The following is a 17818-nucleotide window of genomic DNA, read 5'->3' on the forward strand; positions in this document are numbered from 1 at the left end:
CAAACCAGACAGAGAGAGAGAACTAGTCCCAACGAAAACGCCTAGTGATATAACTCAAGGACTGAGTTAAGATCTTAGTCCACAAGAAGATGTGGATCTGGAACTTCATGGTGGATATGAGGCTTAATTGGTGGACAAAATAATGAAGGAGTGAATTACGCTGCCCACTTTACCTTCCCTTGCTTTTTGGGGTTCTTAAGAGAAGACTTTGAAACAGCATCATGGCTTCATTTCCTAGCTTGGCTCATCTCAATCCAGCTCATCTCATCTTCCCAATCCCAAGACTGTAGGCACAGACTAGATACAAGGACTTTCTTCCTGAGAAGCTATGGCTTGTTCTTGTGGATGAAGGGCAAATATGGATAGCACTGAAGAAATAAGCTAGCTAGTTAGAGCAGTTTAGAACAAATGGGCTGGGTATATATTTTGCTGCGACATGGCTCAGAATAAACTTAGTTGGTTTATATTTAGACACTTGCCTTTAATTATATTTCAGTCAGATTTTATAGTTTTATAATTTTTTTACATGAAAAAACGTCCAATGTTAAACAAAAAGGAATTATCTGCAAGGAAAAGCCCCCCCCCCCCCCCACACACACACCACAGCTATCAAAATCTGAAAGTCCAGGTCACAGCAGCCAGGACTCCGACTTCCCCTATGAAGTAGCTAGGAGGTTAATTGAGGTCTGTAGGCAAACAGCTTAGGGAAGGAGCACAAGCTTAGAGAATTGTCTGTAAGAAACTGTGCCAGTCTAATTCCCTTCCAGCAGCCCCTCCCTACAGGAATGATATGCAAATAGAGGCACAGAGCCCTGCTGGCAGAAAAAGGGGCAAGGACCGTGCAGCAGGCTCAGTGCACAGGGCATTTGGGATTCCAGAGGACAGTGTCTTACGTGTGTGTGTGTGTGTGTGTGTGTGTGTGTGTGTGTGTGTGTGTGTGTGTGTGTGTGTGTGTGTGTACATAAAACTTTGGAGCAGATATGGGAGCAGCAGCCTAGGAAGAGTGTTATACACATCCATGCCTTGGTTCATCTGGTATACCAGCTGAGAGCAGCTCTGCCGGGAGACCCCAGCCGCTCAGGCTGAGTGTACGAGAGAGAGTGTTAGAAAGGGAGAAGCATACTGAGCGCTGACAACCCTCTAACTTCCTAATGGGGCTCTGGCTGCTAGTGCTGCTGGTGCTTCAGGCAGGTGAGTACAAATTCTATACAGCTGCGGTTGCTGGACCCCTGGGAGCAACTTTATCTCTGCCACCCTCTTGCTTCTCCCACTCTCTGTGTAGGGCAGCTTCCCCCTTCACTTTGGCAGCCCGTGTACTGTATTAGCCTTGCCTAGTTCTGCTTGCCCAAGGCAAATCATTGGCATTTGGACCAGTGACGTAGGGTGACCAGATGTCCCGATTTTATAGGGATGGACCTGATTTTTGGGTCTTTTTCTTATATAGGCTCCTATTACCTCCCACCCCCGTCCTGATTTTTTACATTTGCTCTCTGGTCACCATACCAGTGAGTTAATTATCATTCATTTTCTCATTATCACAGTAAAGGAAGTCTGAGTATATTTTGTGCCTGGGCTGATTCATTTCCATGGTAATTCTGTAAGACTGTAACTGTAGGAACATGTTTTATTTTCTCTTTTAATTTAGAAAGTTTCCAGTTTTATTCTGAAAAGCCTCGTGTGTTGACTTTTTTCTCTGAAATATTGTTTTCAGTTTCACCCCTTTTCTTTATACCAGTGATTCTTGAGCAAATTGTTTCCAATTCATCTAACATTCAAGAAAAAAAAGGAGTTAAAAATGCAAATCTCTTTATAAAAACACAGTTGTATTCTATAGCCCGTAAACACTGAGGTAGCATTAAGGTTTGTGATCATTAGTGCAGTACAATTCGATTAAGTGCAAAATCCTGTATTAATGCATCATAAAGGCTGACAATTTAAACACTAGAAATAACAGGAAAATTTAAGTTGTCAGATCCATTTTAACTCAGCCTGATTGCATTAACAAGACAGATTAAAGTGCACAGTTGGTAGTTATTGAAAGTGCTCCATATGCGCCATTTGGCTAAATTCAGATTGCTGTGGGGTTTCTCCAGCTTCTTCAAGGATCTTACAGCAGTGTTGACTCATTGACACATAAAGAGTCAATTCAATTACTATTTAGGTAGCTAACTGTGCAACTGAATGTATAGTGTGCTTGCAAGGCAAGCAAGTTAGAGCTGACTTCAGAACCATAAAAGTTTACTAATGTCAAATTGAAATCTAATCAGTTTTCCAAATAAATAAATAATTAAAAAAAAAAAGAAATAGTAACATCAGAGACTATACTGGCCCCTGCTTTGTTTTAAACGCAGGGGGAGTGCAGATTCTAAGGCTCATTCAGGCTCAGTTCACTGGGGTTCTTTTTGTCCCCCAGGAATAACTGATGTTGTTATAGTTCATAGTTTCTCAGGGATGTTCTTCTGGGACTGGATGCATATTTCTGAGAAAGAAACAGCCTCCCTCCCGTACATCCTGGATATGATCTAGATATAGGTTATCTGGGTGCAAATCCAGAGGAATGTTGCTAATTCCAGTGAAATTACTCTGGATATACCCCAAGGTAACTGAGAGAAGAATCTGTCTCTTACCCCCATTCACCTGGCACTTGTAGCAGGGAAATAGGGTCTTCTCTATGGTTTCTAATAACGGAGCTGTTGTTTGCTTTTACCATTTTAAAAAAAAATGAATACTCAGGGTAGTGTTTAGTAAAGGGAAGTTGTTTCTTTTTCAGGAATGTGTATTTAATCCCAGAGGGAATGGCATGAGAAACAATAAGAAGCCTGTGTAAAACACTGTAACATCAGTGCGCAGAATTCCTCCTGAAAAAGGCTGCTACAGTCACCTAAAATGCTAGAGAAGATTCAGTGTGTTGTCTTTTCCTTGATTGTGCTTATGCTGCTCTTTCACTTTTGTCAGAGGGTTCTTGATCATTTTAATGCTTAATATTCTGTTACTTCTGTTTTTTCCTCTGAAGAAATGAACCTCTGACTTTTCATGACTGGGGAAAGAGTCCCATTGACTTCAATGGGTTTTTTGAATCAAGCACTTAGAGAAAACTATGGCATATGATACACTCAGGGAAGAAGAATTAGAACAGCAGGTTTTAAAAGGAAAGCAATGGTCTTAATAATAGCATCTAGTCCCTACCTCACCTGGATGGTTTAGGGGATTAGCCAATTTTTGCACAGCACTTTGAAGATGTCAATTGTATTCAAACAGCAGGGAACAAGTGGCCAGGCAACTTCAATCTGGGCTTCTTGGTTCTGAAATATGATCTCACTCTTGAGTCAAGAATGTTGAAAAATCCATCAGTTTATGGTTATGAATGGATGGAGAGAGTGAGGTGAAAACTGAAGAACAGAGGAGCTGGGTAGAAACTATGGGGAGGGGGTAATGCTAACTATTAGTCTGATACACTCAGACCAATGGATAGGTGCACTGATGCATCCCAATAAGTGAAAATAGTACTAATTGCTGCTATTGTTATCATCATGTTAGGCACCAAAATCCATATTTAATCATCCAGATAAAAGGCTTGATTTTCAGAGGTGAGTCCTCTGAGCTCTCACTGCAGTCTATGAGAGGAGCAACTTTGAATAGGAGGGATACAAGATAGAAATAAGTGTTTCAAATCAGGGTATTGTTTAAAGGCCTGCAACTGAAAAAATAGTTTAAGGAGATTGCTTCAAACCATGCAGGCACATTCGCCTTTGCCTTCAGAATAAATCTGAATTTTTTAAGGCCAAAATTATTGAGGTGGCCATAAAATAAGGCTTTATAATGGAAGGTGGATATAACCTTTAATATTACCTTAATAAAGCTGCCACCTCTTCAAAATCGAGAATGGAATGTATTGTATGTACTCAGTGACTGTTAAATGATGCAGGCCTTCCATTGCTAATAAAGGTGTAACTTTACAGTCTATGTGGCTTGTAGATATTACTCTGATACAACAATAACCTAAATATGAGTCAGCAGTGTGATGCTATTGCAAAAAAAGCAAACGTGATTCTGGGATGCATCAACAGGTGTGTTGTGAGCAAGACACAAGAAGTCATTCTTCTGCTCTACTCTGCGGTGGTCAGGCCTCAGCTGGAGTATTGTGTCAAGTTCTGGGCACCATATTTCAAGAAAGATGTGGAGAAATTGGAGAGGGTCCAGAGCAGAGCAACAAAAATGATTAAAGGTCTAGAGAACATGACCTATGAAGGAAGGCTGAAAGAACTGGGTTTGTTTAATCTGGAAAAGAGAAGACTGAGAGGGGACATGATAGCAGTTTTCAAGTATCTAAAAGGGTGTCATAAGGAGGAGGGAGAAAACTTGTTCATCTTAGCCTCTAAGGATAGAACAAGAAGCAATGGGCTTAAACTGCAGCAAGGGAGGTTTAGGTTGGACATTAGGAAAAAGTTTCTAACTGTCAGGGTGGTTAAACACTGGAATAAACTGCCTAGGGAGGTTGTGAAATCTCCATCCCTGGAGATATTTAAGAGTAGGTTAGATAAATGTCTATCAGGGATGGTCTAGACAGTATTTGGTCCTGCCATGAGGGCAGGGGACTGGACTCGATGACCTCTTGAGGTCCCTTCCAGTCCTAGAGTCTATGAATCTATGAATAATAAGGAAAGTGGCAGTGTGTTTGTGCACTGGGCCCAAATGCACAATAAGGCCTAAAATCTGCAGTGGGAATTTGAAAGAAATCAGCAATGAAATCCTTAAAGGTGTTGTGCAAACCCTGTGTGAAACAACGTCTTCTCTTTGCAGTTTGGAAAGGCGCGCTGGGGAAAACCCATTCTTTGCATACAAGAGGACTCATTGAATTAGCAGGAGCCATATCCTGTGGCACAGGACGCAATGCTTTGGCATATCTAGGTTACGGATGCTACTGTGGTCTGGGAGGACGAGGTTGGCCTAAAGATAAAGTAGACTGGTAAGAACTTCATTTATATGCCCATGTATACTTCTGGTCTCTCCTCTTGCAGATGATAAATTCTTCCCTCAGTTACATCCATGTATAGGGCTGCCAGGTGCCCAGTTTTCAATCAGAAAACCTGGTCAAAAAGGGACCCAGGTGGCTCCAATCAGCACTGCTATCTGGGCCATTAAAAGTCTGGTTGGTGGCACAGTGGGGCTGGCAGGCTTCCTACCTGGCTCCACGCAGCTCCCAGAAATGGAAACATATCTCTCGGCTCCTAGGCGGAGGGACAGCCATGGGGCCTCCTTGCGTTGATGCTTCCCCACCCTGAGCACCAGCTGTGCAGCTCCCATTGGCCAGGAACCACGGCCAATGGGAGCTCAGGGGCGGCACTTGTGGGTGGAGGCAGTGTACAGAGCCACCTGGCCGCACCTCTCCCTAGGGACATGTTGTTGCTTGTGGGGAGCTGCCCAAGGTAAGCACTGCCCAGAGCCTGCACCCCAAAATCTCTCCCACACCTTAACCTCCTACCCCAGCCCTGAGCCCCCTCCCTCACCCAAACTGCCTCCCAGATCCCGCATCCCAAACGCAGTCCTGCATCCCAACCCCCTGCCTCGAGCCCCCTCGTGCACCCAATCTCCCTCCTAGAGCCTGCACCCTGAGCCTCCTCCTGTGCCTCAACCCCCTGCTCTAGCTCAGAACCCCCTACTGCACTCTAAACCCTTCAATTACAGCCCCACCCCAGCTGGAACCCTCACCCCCCTACACCCCAACCCCATTCCCCAGCCCGGATCCCCGTCCCACACCCTGAACCCCTAATTTCTGGCCCCACCCTGGAGCCCGCATCCGCAGACCAGAGCCCATACCCCCTCCCACACTCCAGCCCCCTGCCTCAGCTGGAGTGCCCCACACACATGCTCCAAACCCTTCAGCCCCAGCCTAGAGCTCCCTCCTGCACCCCTAATGCCTCATCCCCAGACAACGCCCTCATCCTCTCCCGCACCTCAACCCCCTGCTCCAGCCCAGTGAAAATAAGCGAGTGAGTGAGGGTGGGGGAGAGCGAGCGACGGAGGAAAGGGGAATGGAGTAAGCAGGGGTGGAGCCTCAGAGATGGGGAGGAGCCTTAGAGAAGGGGCAGGGCCTCAGGGAAGAGGGGGGAAGGGGCGGGGCAAGGGTGTGTGGTTTTGTGCAGTTAGAAAGTTGGCAACCCTATAAAACCCTATTGAACCCTTTGCTAAGTGCAAACCAAGAGACAGTTAGGCCTGGTTTGGGATCAGAAGCTTAACTTAAAATGTGGTAACACTGTGGTGTTTAGATATACCTGTAATTATTAAAACTGGGGGCACTGGCTGTTGGGAGTCTGAAAGGACAGGAAACAGGAGGGAGGGTGGAGGAGTTGAGGAGGCTGAATGAGAGTTACAGAGGGTGCAGCAGCAGCTTGGTACAGAGGTTTCCACTGTAAAAATAAAGTCCTGTTGAAGTTGTTAGTAACTTGCCTGGTTGATACAACATTTTGGTGATGAGGATCGATCTTCTGCGTCTGAACCCACCTGCACCCTTTCTGCAAAGCCCAGATGAGCCTCCAATTGCTTTTACTGCCTGGATCCATATGTTTGAGACTTATGTGCTTGCAATCAGTGCTACAGAGATTTCTGAAGTAAAAAAAGCATGCTCTGCTAATCCACTGCCTTGGAGCAGAAGGGCAGCGTATATTTTACACTTTTCCCCTTGCAGATGATAAATATGAGACTGCACTCACTGCATTAAAGAACTTTTTTGTGCCAAAAGTGAACGTAGTAGCTAATCGCTACAGATTTCGCCAGCGTGAGCAGAAACCAGGGGAGACAATAATGCAGTATATTGCTTCCCTGAGGAGTCTGATTGTAACTTGTGACTTTGGAAGTATGGCAGATGAGATGATTAGAGACCAGCTCATTGACATAACAACCATGCTTTGTCTAAGAGAATGCTTACTTCTAGAACCACAACTTACACTAGAAAAAGCAATAACCATTGCTACTCAGATTGAGTCAGCTATAGCTGAAGCCAAAATAATGAGCAGGGATATAGGAGGCACAGTCCAGGCTGTGACTCCTATGCAGAAAAGTTCACTGTCGCTGCAAACAATTGCAAGAGGAAAACTAATAAAAAGCCAATGCAAAATACAGTAAAAGCATGTTTTCGCTGTGGATCACCACAACATCTTGCAAGCTACACAGGATGTCCAGCAAAGGTAGCTCAGTGCAGTCATTGCAAAAAGATTGGGCATTTTGCTAAAGTATGCCGCAGTAGCCAGTTCAATCAACAGATGCCTGCAGTTACAATACCAGATGTTACTGTGCTGACAAAATCACTACTGCACATATTCCAGAACAGAGAAAGTGCACTGTAAATGTTTCCGCCATACCCTCAGGCAAATCACACTCTATTCAGCTAATGTTGGACACTGGCTCAGCAGTAGCTATACTACCTGATTCCATTTATTTGCATTACTTTAAAGATGTGCCTCCTACTGAACCCAAATTTCAGTTGGTGTGTGATTTGAAAAACCATATCCCAGTACATGGCTGCCTGCCAGCAATAGTTACTTTTGGTGATTGCTCTGTAACTGCAGAGTTTTACATTGTCCACAAAGGCACTACCATCCTTGGCAGAGATTTATTGGCTGCTTTAAATCTCAGGTAGTTAATGGACAAATTGATCTTTCTCAGCAAAGCACTCTTGCAGTACACACACCAGTTTCAGCTGGGACCCAACCCAGGTTGAGGAGAAACTCGGCTGTGCTTATGGGTTTCTGCATAAAGTTAAAATGCAGAATAATGTGATGTCTGTATGACAGAAATTACAGTGCTTACCATTTTCAGTCAGGGAAGCTGTTTCAGAGGAACTTAGAAAACTTGTTCAAAATGACATTATTGAAGAGATTAACTCCTCGGAATGGATTTCACCTATAGTGGTGACGCAGAAGAGGGTGGAGGCATTTGCCTTTGTGTGGACTTAAGGGAGCCAAATAAAGCTATTGTGATTGACAGCCATCCTCTTCCTCACACAGAAGAAGTATTTGCAGAACTCCATGGAGCAAAGATGTTTTCTACTCTTGATTTGCAGAGCGCATACCATCAGGTTATGTTGCATGAAGACAGCAGAGACCTCACAGCATTTGTGACACATGAGGGACTATTTCATTTTAAACGTGTTCCATACGGTCTCACATCAGCCCCAAGTGCCTTCCAAAAAATGTCATTGATTCTGAAGAATCAACATGGAGTTCAGTGCTATTTGGATGATATTATCGTGTTTGGAAATACTACTGAGGAGCATGACAATAACCCGCAGTTTGTACTAAACTGCATCAGAAAGCAGGCCTCAAGCTCAATAGGTTCAAATGCAAATTTAGACAAACTGAACTCTCCTTTCTGGGGCATACAATTTCACAAGCTGGACAAAAACCTGATCCAGATCATATCCTGGCAATTTCAAATGCTTCTCCTCCAACAGATTTGCAAACCTTACGTTCCTTCTTGGGTCTTACCCCCTGGGATGCAAAATTCATTCCCAATTATGCTTCTGTCATTGAACCATTACGAGAATTACTACGGAGAAGTTCAACCTTAGTGTGGACAACGGATGTACAAGCTAGTTTTGAAACAGTGAAAGACTGTCCAGTACATGCACTATTCAGTCCTGCATTGTCAACAATTGTAACTCCTGATGCTTCTGATTATGGACTTTGTGTTGTCCTCATGAAGTTGTGTGAGGACAGCCCCAAGAGCACTGTTGCATTTGGTTCAGGGACACTGAGTAATGCTGAGAGAAAATATTCTACAGTCAAAAAAGAAGCACTTGCTTGTGTCTGGGCTACTGAAAAATGGAGAACTTACCTGTGGGGCCACATGTTCAAGTTGCGCACAGACCACAGCCCTTTGACGACGTTGCTCACCACGAAAGGACTGGGAAGAGCAGGATATTGTATTGCTAGATGGTCTGCAAGACGACTCTCTTTCAATTATGACCTGGAATATAAGCCTGGAAACAAAAATGTGGTAGCTGATTGCCTTTCTCGCCTGCCTTTGCCTTCACCAGATGGTCCACCGGAGGATGAGGATGTAGTAGTTGCGTTTATTACAAGCACTCTTACTGCAGTTAGAAGAGAACAATTTCAAGCTGCTTGCTCAGCATGTCCAATTCAACAAAAACTATGGGAATTTCTGACAAAGAGATGACCCAGTAACCCTAAAAACCTTGACCCAGTTTTGCTGCCTTATTTTAGAATTTGAGATGAACTTTCTTTGCTCGATGGCTGTGTGCTATGAAGTACACACCGGCTACTTGTGCCAGAAGAGTTACAGTCAAAACTCATACACTTGGCACACGATACTCAACAAGGAATTATCAGAACCAAACAACGACTATGGGATCTGTATTGGTGGCTAGGAATGGACTCTCAGACTGAAACACTCATAAAATCCTGTGTCACTTGCCAAATGCATGATAAGACAGCAGTGACATGTACCTCTCCATTACAGCCTGTTCCTCTTCCTGAATCTGCATGGGAAGAAGTGGCGACTGACATTGTACGACCCTTTGATACTGTTCCAATTGACTGTCGTTATGCCATCACTTTAATAGACTATTTCAGTAAATGGACTGAGGTAGCATTTACATCGCAAATCTCTTCTGCTACAGTAATTAAGTTCCTCTCTTCAGTTTTTAGCAGGGAAGTTAACCCCAAAGAACTGGTTTCCGATAATGGTAGTCAATTTACTTCCCTGGAGTTTTAAACCTTTCTAGCAGAGAGGAACATTTTACACAGAAGATCATCCTTATATTACCCTCAAGCCAATGGGGAAATCGAATGGTTTAACAGAAGTTTGAAAGAGAGTTTGCAAACAGCTAAACTGGAAGGGCGATTGTGGAAACCGTTCACTACTAATTTCTTGCAAGCATACCGGGCTACACGACATGCCACAATGCAAAGATCACCCGCAGAGTTACTGCATGGGAAACAGATGAATATTAAACTGAACATTGCTGGATTGTCAAAGGCACGACCTGATGCCCCAGACAAGGATGATGTGTTGAATAGAACCAAGCAAAGTATAAGGCTTCCACAGACAAGCGGTGGGGTGCTAAGGAACCAAAGTTTGAGAGTGGGTCCTTCGTTAGAATACGAAAACCTGGAATTTTACACAAAGGGGACCATAAATTCACAGCTCCTCTTAAAATCATAGAGAAGAAGGGACCTTACACCTATCAACTTTCTGATGGGTGAGTATGGAATGCTTCTTATCTTGCACCTGCCTATGCACCAAGAGGAGATATGCCAACACCCAGTCTGCATTAGATGACTTCACCATAGAACCAACACAACAAGACATTGCACTGGAACCAGGGCTTGAGAGGTGGCCTGTCAGACCCACACGACCACCTGTCTGGACTAAAGACTATGTTATGTAGTATCTACAGTGTTTCCAGTGTAATATTTCTGCCAATAGTATAGTGTCTTGTTTCCTATTTGTTTCTGTGGTTAGAACAACAATGTTTATTTTAATTGGGTGAGTTTCTTAAGAGAGGAGGGAATGTGGTGTTTAGATGTGCTGGTAATTATTAGAACTGGGAGCACTAGCTATTGGGAGTCTGAAAGGACAGGAAACAGGAAGGAGGGTGGAGGAGTTGAGGAGGCTGAATGAGAGTTACAGAGGGTGCAGCAGCAGCTTGGTACAGAGGTTTCCACAGTAAAAATAAAGTCCTTTTGAAGTTGTTAGTAACTTGCCTGGCTGATACAACAAACACAGGCACCATTGTAAGTGTATGTCACATGGATATTGACAGTGGTATTGCCCAGCATATTCATGAGGACTTTTAACCTCTGGTGAATGGTGGCAGAGTTCCCTGGAGACAAGGACTCCACTAGGGAACCAGATTGTGGCCACCCAAAACTGGTGCAACTTCACTTACTGGGGGTAACTAGTATAGTGCGTGGTGCTGACTGAAAAGGGGTCACACCCAAGGTGAGTGGATGCTTGGCAAAACAGGGAAGGGCAGCAGTGGAAACACTACTTTTCCTCTCCTAGGAGAGAATCCCATATTGGTGCAGGAGCGATTCAATCTCTTTGCCTTCACCCCACGTCTGTTTATTATTTTAAACCAACAGATGATTTTGGCGGAACAGTATATTGTAATGGGGTAATACTCTCTCCCTTCTCTGGCTTTTGTATTTGTTGAGAAGATGTTGAGCTATTTATTTTCAAAGCAGGATTCAATGCTCCTATTCCACTGCAATACTTTTACTTCTCTTACACACACTGATTGGCGTATATTTAATTATTTTGTCTGATAGGCTTTGATCCATCTGAATGACTGTGAGCTCTGATCCTTTTGCTATAGAAAACTTTTACCCATGTTGCAGTCTATCACTGCACCTTCAAGATAAACAAATGGAATTGTGTGGCTATCTAAAATTAATAAGCAGGGTGGGTCTTACACTTAGCATTTCCTTTCTTTAGGAAAGAAGGCAGGTGATATCAGCCCATTTAGTAAATAGCTTACTGTGCTTTACCAACATATCCTGCTGTTGCAGACACTTGCGATTTTTCTATACAGCCTGGCCACATGGAAATCAATGGGAGTTTTGACATTGACTTCAGTGGGGCCAGAATTTCACCCTAAGTGGCTCAAATCAAGGACCCAACAAGTGGAGGCACCCAAAATTAGTGGCCACTTTTGCAAATTTAAATTTAACCCTGTAACTACAGATATTAATACTCCTTGACTGCTTTGCTTTGTTACAGAAAATTATTTTTAGGCCCCCAGAAATTCTGGGTCAGTTCCTCAGCTGATATAAACCAGTACCACAGCGCCACTGGATCTGGCCCTAAACATTTTCCTTCTCATATTTGTTGGAGGAATCTTCTGGGTTCCTCTCCCTGATGAAATCAACACATCATGCTGTGTTAGTGACGATGAACACGGCTTTTGCAGTATTTCCCATTGTAAGTATAATGAATACCACGAGTACTGTGGTAAATCCAACTTCCTTGAGCAGTAAATGTTTAAAATGACTCATCCTTTAAACATTTCTGCTTTTGCTACTGATACCATTATAAAAGTGTAATTTTCTTTTCCTTAAATCAGTCATCTCTGTCTAAATATTAAAGTAGGTCTAAATATAGACTTTTTTATTTTATAAAAAGGCATATCTTGGGGCAACTCATTTAAAAATGTTGGTTTCAAACACTGGCTTCGATGTGATATTCTAGTCTTTACATTTCCCCCCTCCTCCTTCCGTCCTCTCTGTTCTTACAGTGAAATGAACAAATAGTGCTCATCTCCTGTCCCTAAAGGTCAATAGACTTCCTTCCCTATCCCACTTTGCAGGATGTTTTGTGAATTTCCCAGAACTTCAGATATTGCTGTTTAAGCTCAATGAGCAGACAGAGGACTCGAGTCACAGTCACCTAACTAAGGGCCTGATTCTGTGAGATACTGATTGAAAATCAGTGGAAGTTAGGAGCCCTAAACCCCTTTGAGGATCTGGGCCTATGTGAGTGAGCCATCTAGCCTTCTGTAAGACACAAAGAATTAAACAAAAAAGACAGAACAGATGATGGTGTCTATTCCTCTAAAATTGCAAACAGAACCTATTGCCACAGTGACATTCGCTCATTGCATTGTTCTCCTAATCTCTGGTTGTCCTGGGCAAGGAGTTAGTCAGTCAGAGCTGCTTATATCCTTAAGTGCAGGTTTTCTAGCACATACTTTATGAATAAGCAGTTTCCAGCTAGTAGAGGTTTGTATTCATCTTTCTTTCCTGTTGCCCAGTGCTCAGCCAGCCTGTAATCTCGCTGGCTGACGCTGATTGCATTTGGTACTATTAAGCATTAACAGGTGGAAAGGAAGGGCGTTTCTTGACAGTAAGTGACCAGCTGAAGTTGTTAAGGGGAAGCCTGGGTGCTTATCCTCTTCTCTCAAAGGTGCTACTTCGGGGGCATCTGGAGGTGATTTTGCAAACTCTGAGCCTGAGCCTCCTCTCACTTTACACTGGTGTAAATCAGGAGTAAATTACTTGACTGAAGCTATTGGGGTTATATCAGTGCAAGACTGGTGTCACTGGAAGCAGAATCAGGCCCAAAAGGTTACAGCCCTCCTAGAGTGATGCAATCCTTCCATTTTTTACAAAGCCAGTTTAGGAGCAGCCACTCCCCACAGCCAGTTGGTTCTTCTCGTTAGCCCTTGCACTGCTGTCTCTGTCTGTTTCTCCAACTCAGCCTACTCTCCTCTTCCCTGTGCTATGCTCCTTCCTCTCCCTCTGTGCCACTGTTCTAGCTCCTTCCTTTTCTCTGGCTCCCCACTACTACTCCTTTTCTCTTGTCCTCTGGCTCCTTACTCCCCCTCCTCCTCCCTTTGCCTGCCTCTCTCCTGTCACTCAGGTCAGGCCCTCCACCAATGGGCTGCTCCTCCTATCCTCACTGCTCCTGAATTACCTCTCCCCCTTTCACTTCCACCCACATGGCCAGCACCTCTCACCCACCTGCCAGCTGCTGCTAATTCTTCCCTCCTTCTGATCATGGCCTCTGAACTTTCAGAAAGAAAACCAGGAACAAGGTGATCTGAAAGTAGGGAATAATTAACCCGTGACTCATCATCACTACTATAAACCCAATAGAACCTTCCTTCTCTGTGTGTTGCATGATGGGCAGCATAAATTGTTTTGCTTAGTCATTAGAAAGTGCTACAGTATCCAATGGGAAAACAGGACCTCAGTCTGAACGTTCTTTTACTATTATAATGTAATCGGTGACCGGTTGCATTTTAATGTCCTTTAGGTGTTGGGTTGCTGCTTTTAAATTACGTTTCTAGAATTCTGAATGTAGCGAATAATCTTGTGGTCATCACTGCTGATGTCATACAGGCAAGCTCAGAATAAAACCTGGCATTTATCTGGCAGATAAATCTGTGGGATGACATTGCTGCTTTACTAAATTGGGAGTGCAGATGGAAGGAAAGCACGCTGGGCTAAATTCAGCCCTTGTATAGTCACAGGAGGTAAATGATGGTTGAGTTTGACCCAATGGGCCTGATTCTCTTCTTGTTTTCACAAGATTTACCTGAGTCTAGCTCCACTGACTTCACTGACATTATTCCAGAGTTACGCCGTTGTGGGACCCAAATCAGACATGTTATCTTTGCTTCTGATCACTTATGAACATAGATGTGATGTGTGGCTAGGGCTAGAGGGGGCTCAGCCACCCCAAATCTATCTTGGCCTGCCCAGCTCAGCAGGCAAAGGCCTGTGGCTGGTGGCACCAGGGCCAGGAAGGGGACGAGATGTTGTAGAGGAGGAGCCCTACCTGTCCGGGGACACATGCATCATGTGACGTTGTGAGTGCTTACGAATTCTGCATGTGGCGAGAGCCAACAGATGGGCATGGAGAGCAAGGCCCAGCCCTTCGGGACAGGAGCCACCACTGCAGGGCGAGTGTGGAGTGAGCTTGCCCTCCAACCCACCCTGTAGTCATCCCTTCCACACCAGACTAGGATAGAGACTAGAACCTACATACACACCAGAGAGCAGGGCTTGACACACACACACATCCCACCCCCAGAGAGCACAGTAGTTATTAAGTTTTGCTCATCCCTCCAAATAATATTTTTACCAGCTGTCTATGCTTATGGATTATCCCCATGTCAAGAAACCCAGCCTTCTGGGCAATCTCTTTTCAAATGACATGTTAGTACTCATGGCCATAAGCAGTTTCCTCTATATAAAATATGATTAATTGTTTGTTTACTTGGTAGATACGGAACTAGTTTTGAGAACCAAATAATCAAAGGGAGAGATCTTTTTTCTATCTTCAGAATATAGCTAGGTGTAAGGTCAGAACATGCATAATTTTGTGACTACTTACTGGATCTCGTCCTGGAATTCTGGGCAGGAATTGAACTTCCCATTCCATTGCTCCGAACTGGGATCACAGCAATTCTGAAATCCACCAGAGAAACCATATGAGCGGCAGAAACGGTAGATTAGATCTAGTCTAGTCTAGAGGTTCTTATGCCACTCTCATTACTGTAGTGTCTGAGCACCTTCCAGTACTACATTACGCAAAATGCGACTAACATCTGCCACATGATGTTGTTCTGGCTCTCTTGCTAGAGGGAAAATTTGTGCACTGTGGGGTATTTTGATTTGATTTTTTTTTAAATGAGAGAGGGAGAGAGATGTTGCTCTGTATTTATGTTACAGAGGGCAGAGTCAAAGAAATCACCTTGCAGTTAGAGCAGAAGGTGGTGAAGTTTGTGATGGCCCTTAGTTCTTGGGCGAGTTCATTCCACAGTCTCAGACTGGCCCCTGAGAAAATTCTGTCTCCTGCACAGGCTTTACTCTTATTATACAAGTTCCATTGTGCCAGAGGAGTGAAGCTATAAATCATGGTCTTCATCTCAGAGCAATAATTGATCTTTTAGATGCCCTGGGCTCAAGCCATTGAGGACCTTGAAGATAAGGACCAAGACTTGAACTTGATTGAATGTTCCATGGGAAGCCAGTGTACAGAGCGGAAGATAGGTCTGATGTAGTAACCCATGGTGCTGAATAGATGTGCTGGAGCATTCTGTATTTGCTGGTATTGCCTACGTGCTGAAGGCTTCATGCACTGATATATTGCACTGATGTAATCTAGCTAAGAAGTGACAAAGGCATGAAGTAGAAAATTTCTACTAAACGTGAAGTGAGTGGAACAAGAGGGTCCTGACCTGTTACACTCTGAAATAGAGAGGTTCATCACAGATGGCTTCCAATTCTTTTTTTAACCATTTTGTTGTGGGGGAACAGCACCCCAGAGATAAAACCAGCATTAGTGATCTCCCCTAGAAGCTGATATCTGTCCCCTAGATGACTCCCCAGTCAACTACAAAGTAAAAAGGTAACAACTCTAGATGAGGAAAGGGGAAGAAGGAGACATGAACCTCTGTCAGATCCCTCACCCGTCTAAGCAGATAAATAATACGTAATACACCCATTTTGTGTGAAATCTCTCTTCTGAAATGTCTGGATCTAGAAGTAATTACATGGCAGAGTGAAAAATGGCAGATGCACTCGAAATGTCATATAGGGATCTATACTGTTGCTTGGTGAGTACTTACTGTGACGGGTTGGATCACAGACCCCCTTGCGACTGCCACATGATGTGCTGAGACTACCTCTGAACCATTTTCCCTGGCAGCTTGAGACTTCAGTACCTGTCTTGTTGAGCCAGACATGCTAGCATGCTACAAACACAGACCCAGATCTGAACCACGTCCCCCAAAAGCTGCAGACTTAATTGAAAATGGCTTAAGAAGTGCTCCTGTCATTCTCACCCAGATACCCAGTTCCCAATAGGATCCAAACCTCAAATAAATCCATTTTATTCTGTATAAAGCTTATGCAGGGTAAACTGATAAATTGTTCGCCCTCTATAACACTGATAGAGAGAGATGCACAGCTGTTTGCTCCTCCAGAGATTAATTACTTGTTCTTGGTTAATTAATAAGCAAAAAGTGATTTTATTAAATATAAGTATCAGAGGGGTAGTCGTGTTACTCTGGATCTGTAAAAGCAGCAAAGAGTCCTGTGGCACCTTATAGACTAACAGACGTATTGGAGCATGAGCTTTCGTGGGTAAATGAGATGCATCCAACGAAGTGGGTATTCACCCACGAAAGCTCATGCTCCAATACGTCTGTTAGACTATAAGGTGCCACAGGACTCTTTGCTGTTATTAAATATAAGATATAGGATTTAAGTGGTTCCAAGTAATAACAGACAGTTAAGTTACCAAGCAAAATAAAATAAAACATGCAAGTCTAAGCCTAATAGAGAAAGAAACTAAATGCAAGTAAATCTCACCCTCAGAGATGTTCCAATAAGCTTCTTTCATAAAATAGACTCCTTCCTAGTCTGGGTCCAGCAATCACTCACACGCCCACAGTTACTGTCCTTTGTTCCAATTTCTTTCAGGCATCTCTTTGCGATGGAGAGGCTATCTTTTAAGCCAGCGGAAGACAAAATGGAGGTGTTTCCAGGGCCTTATATAGTCTTTCTCTGGTGGGTGGAAACCACTTTGTTCTTCAGTGTAAAATTCCCTGAACAAGATGGAGTTTACAGTCACCTGGGCAAGTCACATGTCTATGAATGATTCAGCTTTTTGCAGGCCGACGCCATTGTTTACATGTTAGTTTGAACGTTCCCAGGAAAGCTCAGGTGTGGATTGGTGTCTCCCAAAGTCCATAGTGAGTTACGTGTTTCTTGACTGGGCACTTACTGAGAATAGCCTTTTCTCAAGAAGTTGACAAAATGCTTCACGGAGGCTACTTAGAATCAAACAAATATATAGCCAATATTCATAACTTCAAATTCAAAAATGATACACCCATACAAACAGCATAATCATAACCAGCAAACTTCAACCTTCCCATTGACACCCACTTGGCCTCCTCTGTATAAGACCTGCTGCAACCATAGGACCCTGGTTGCAACAATGATCTGTACGGTCACAGTTTATGTCAATAACGTCACACTTACAGTTGAGTTCTTCTCAGAGTCCTGATCTAGTTCCACATTCTGAGCAGCATTTGACAAAACGAGTGGAGGTAATTTCGTTCCTCCGTAAATATTTGTATTTATGACTCAGCGGCTGACGAAATGAGTGGAGGGAATCTATACCCATACGAGTGGAGTGGCTGACAAGAAGTGATTTATCTATCCACAGCCCAAGTATGGCACAATGCAAACAGCTCCACTCTTAATTTTCTTTTCCATTGTTCAGATAAACCTCTCCAGCATTTCCTGGCATTAAATCATTCTTCCCTTTTATTTGTACTGAG

At 43.7% G+C, this 17818-nt stretch overlaps 1 protein-coding gene across 1 annotated transcript in view; it reads left to right on the plus strand.

Annotated features, from left to right (window-relative positions):
* Positions 1-842: 842 nt before the first annotated feature.
* LOC115634957 (phospholipase A2-like) overlaps positions 843-17818 on the plus strand; it is a 36624-nt gene continuing 19648 nt past the window's right edge. Inside the window, exons 1-2 of the mRNA XM_030533060.1 lie at positions 843-1191; positions 4801-4966. Coding sequence (XP_030388920.1) covers positions 1152-1191; positions 4801-4966 — 206 coding nt within the window. The 5' untranslated portion in view covers positions 843-1151. The remainder of the gene's footprint in view (positions 1192-4800; positions 4967-17818) is intronic.

This window comes from Gopherus evgoodei, chromosome 1, assembly GCF_007399415.2.
Source record: "Gopherus evgoodei ecotype Sinaloan lineage chromosome 1, rGopEvg1_v1.p, whole genome shotgun sequence".
Classification (NCBI taxonomy): domain Eukaryota; kingdom Metazoa; phylum Chordata; order Testudines; family Testudinidae; genus Gopherus; species Gopherus evgoodei.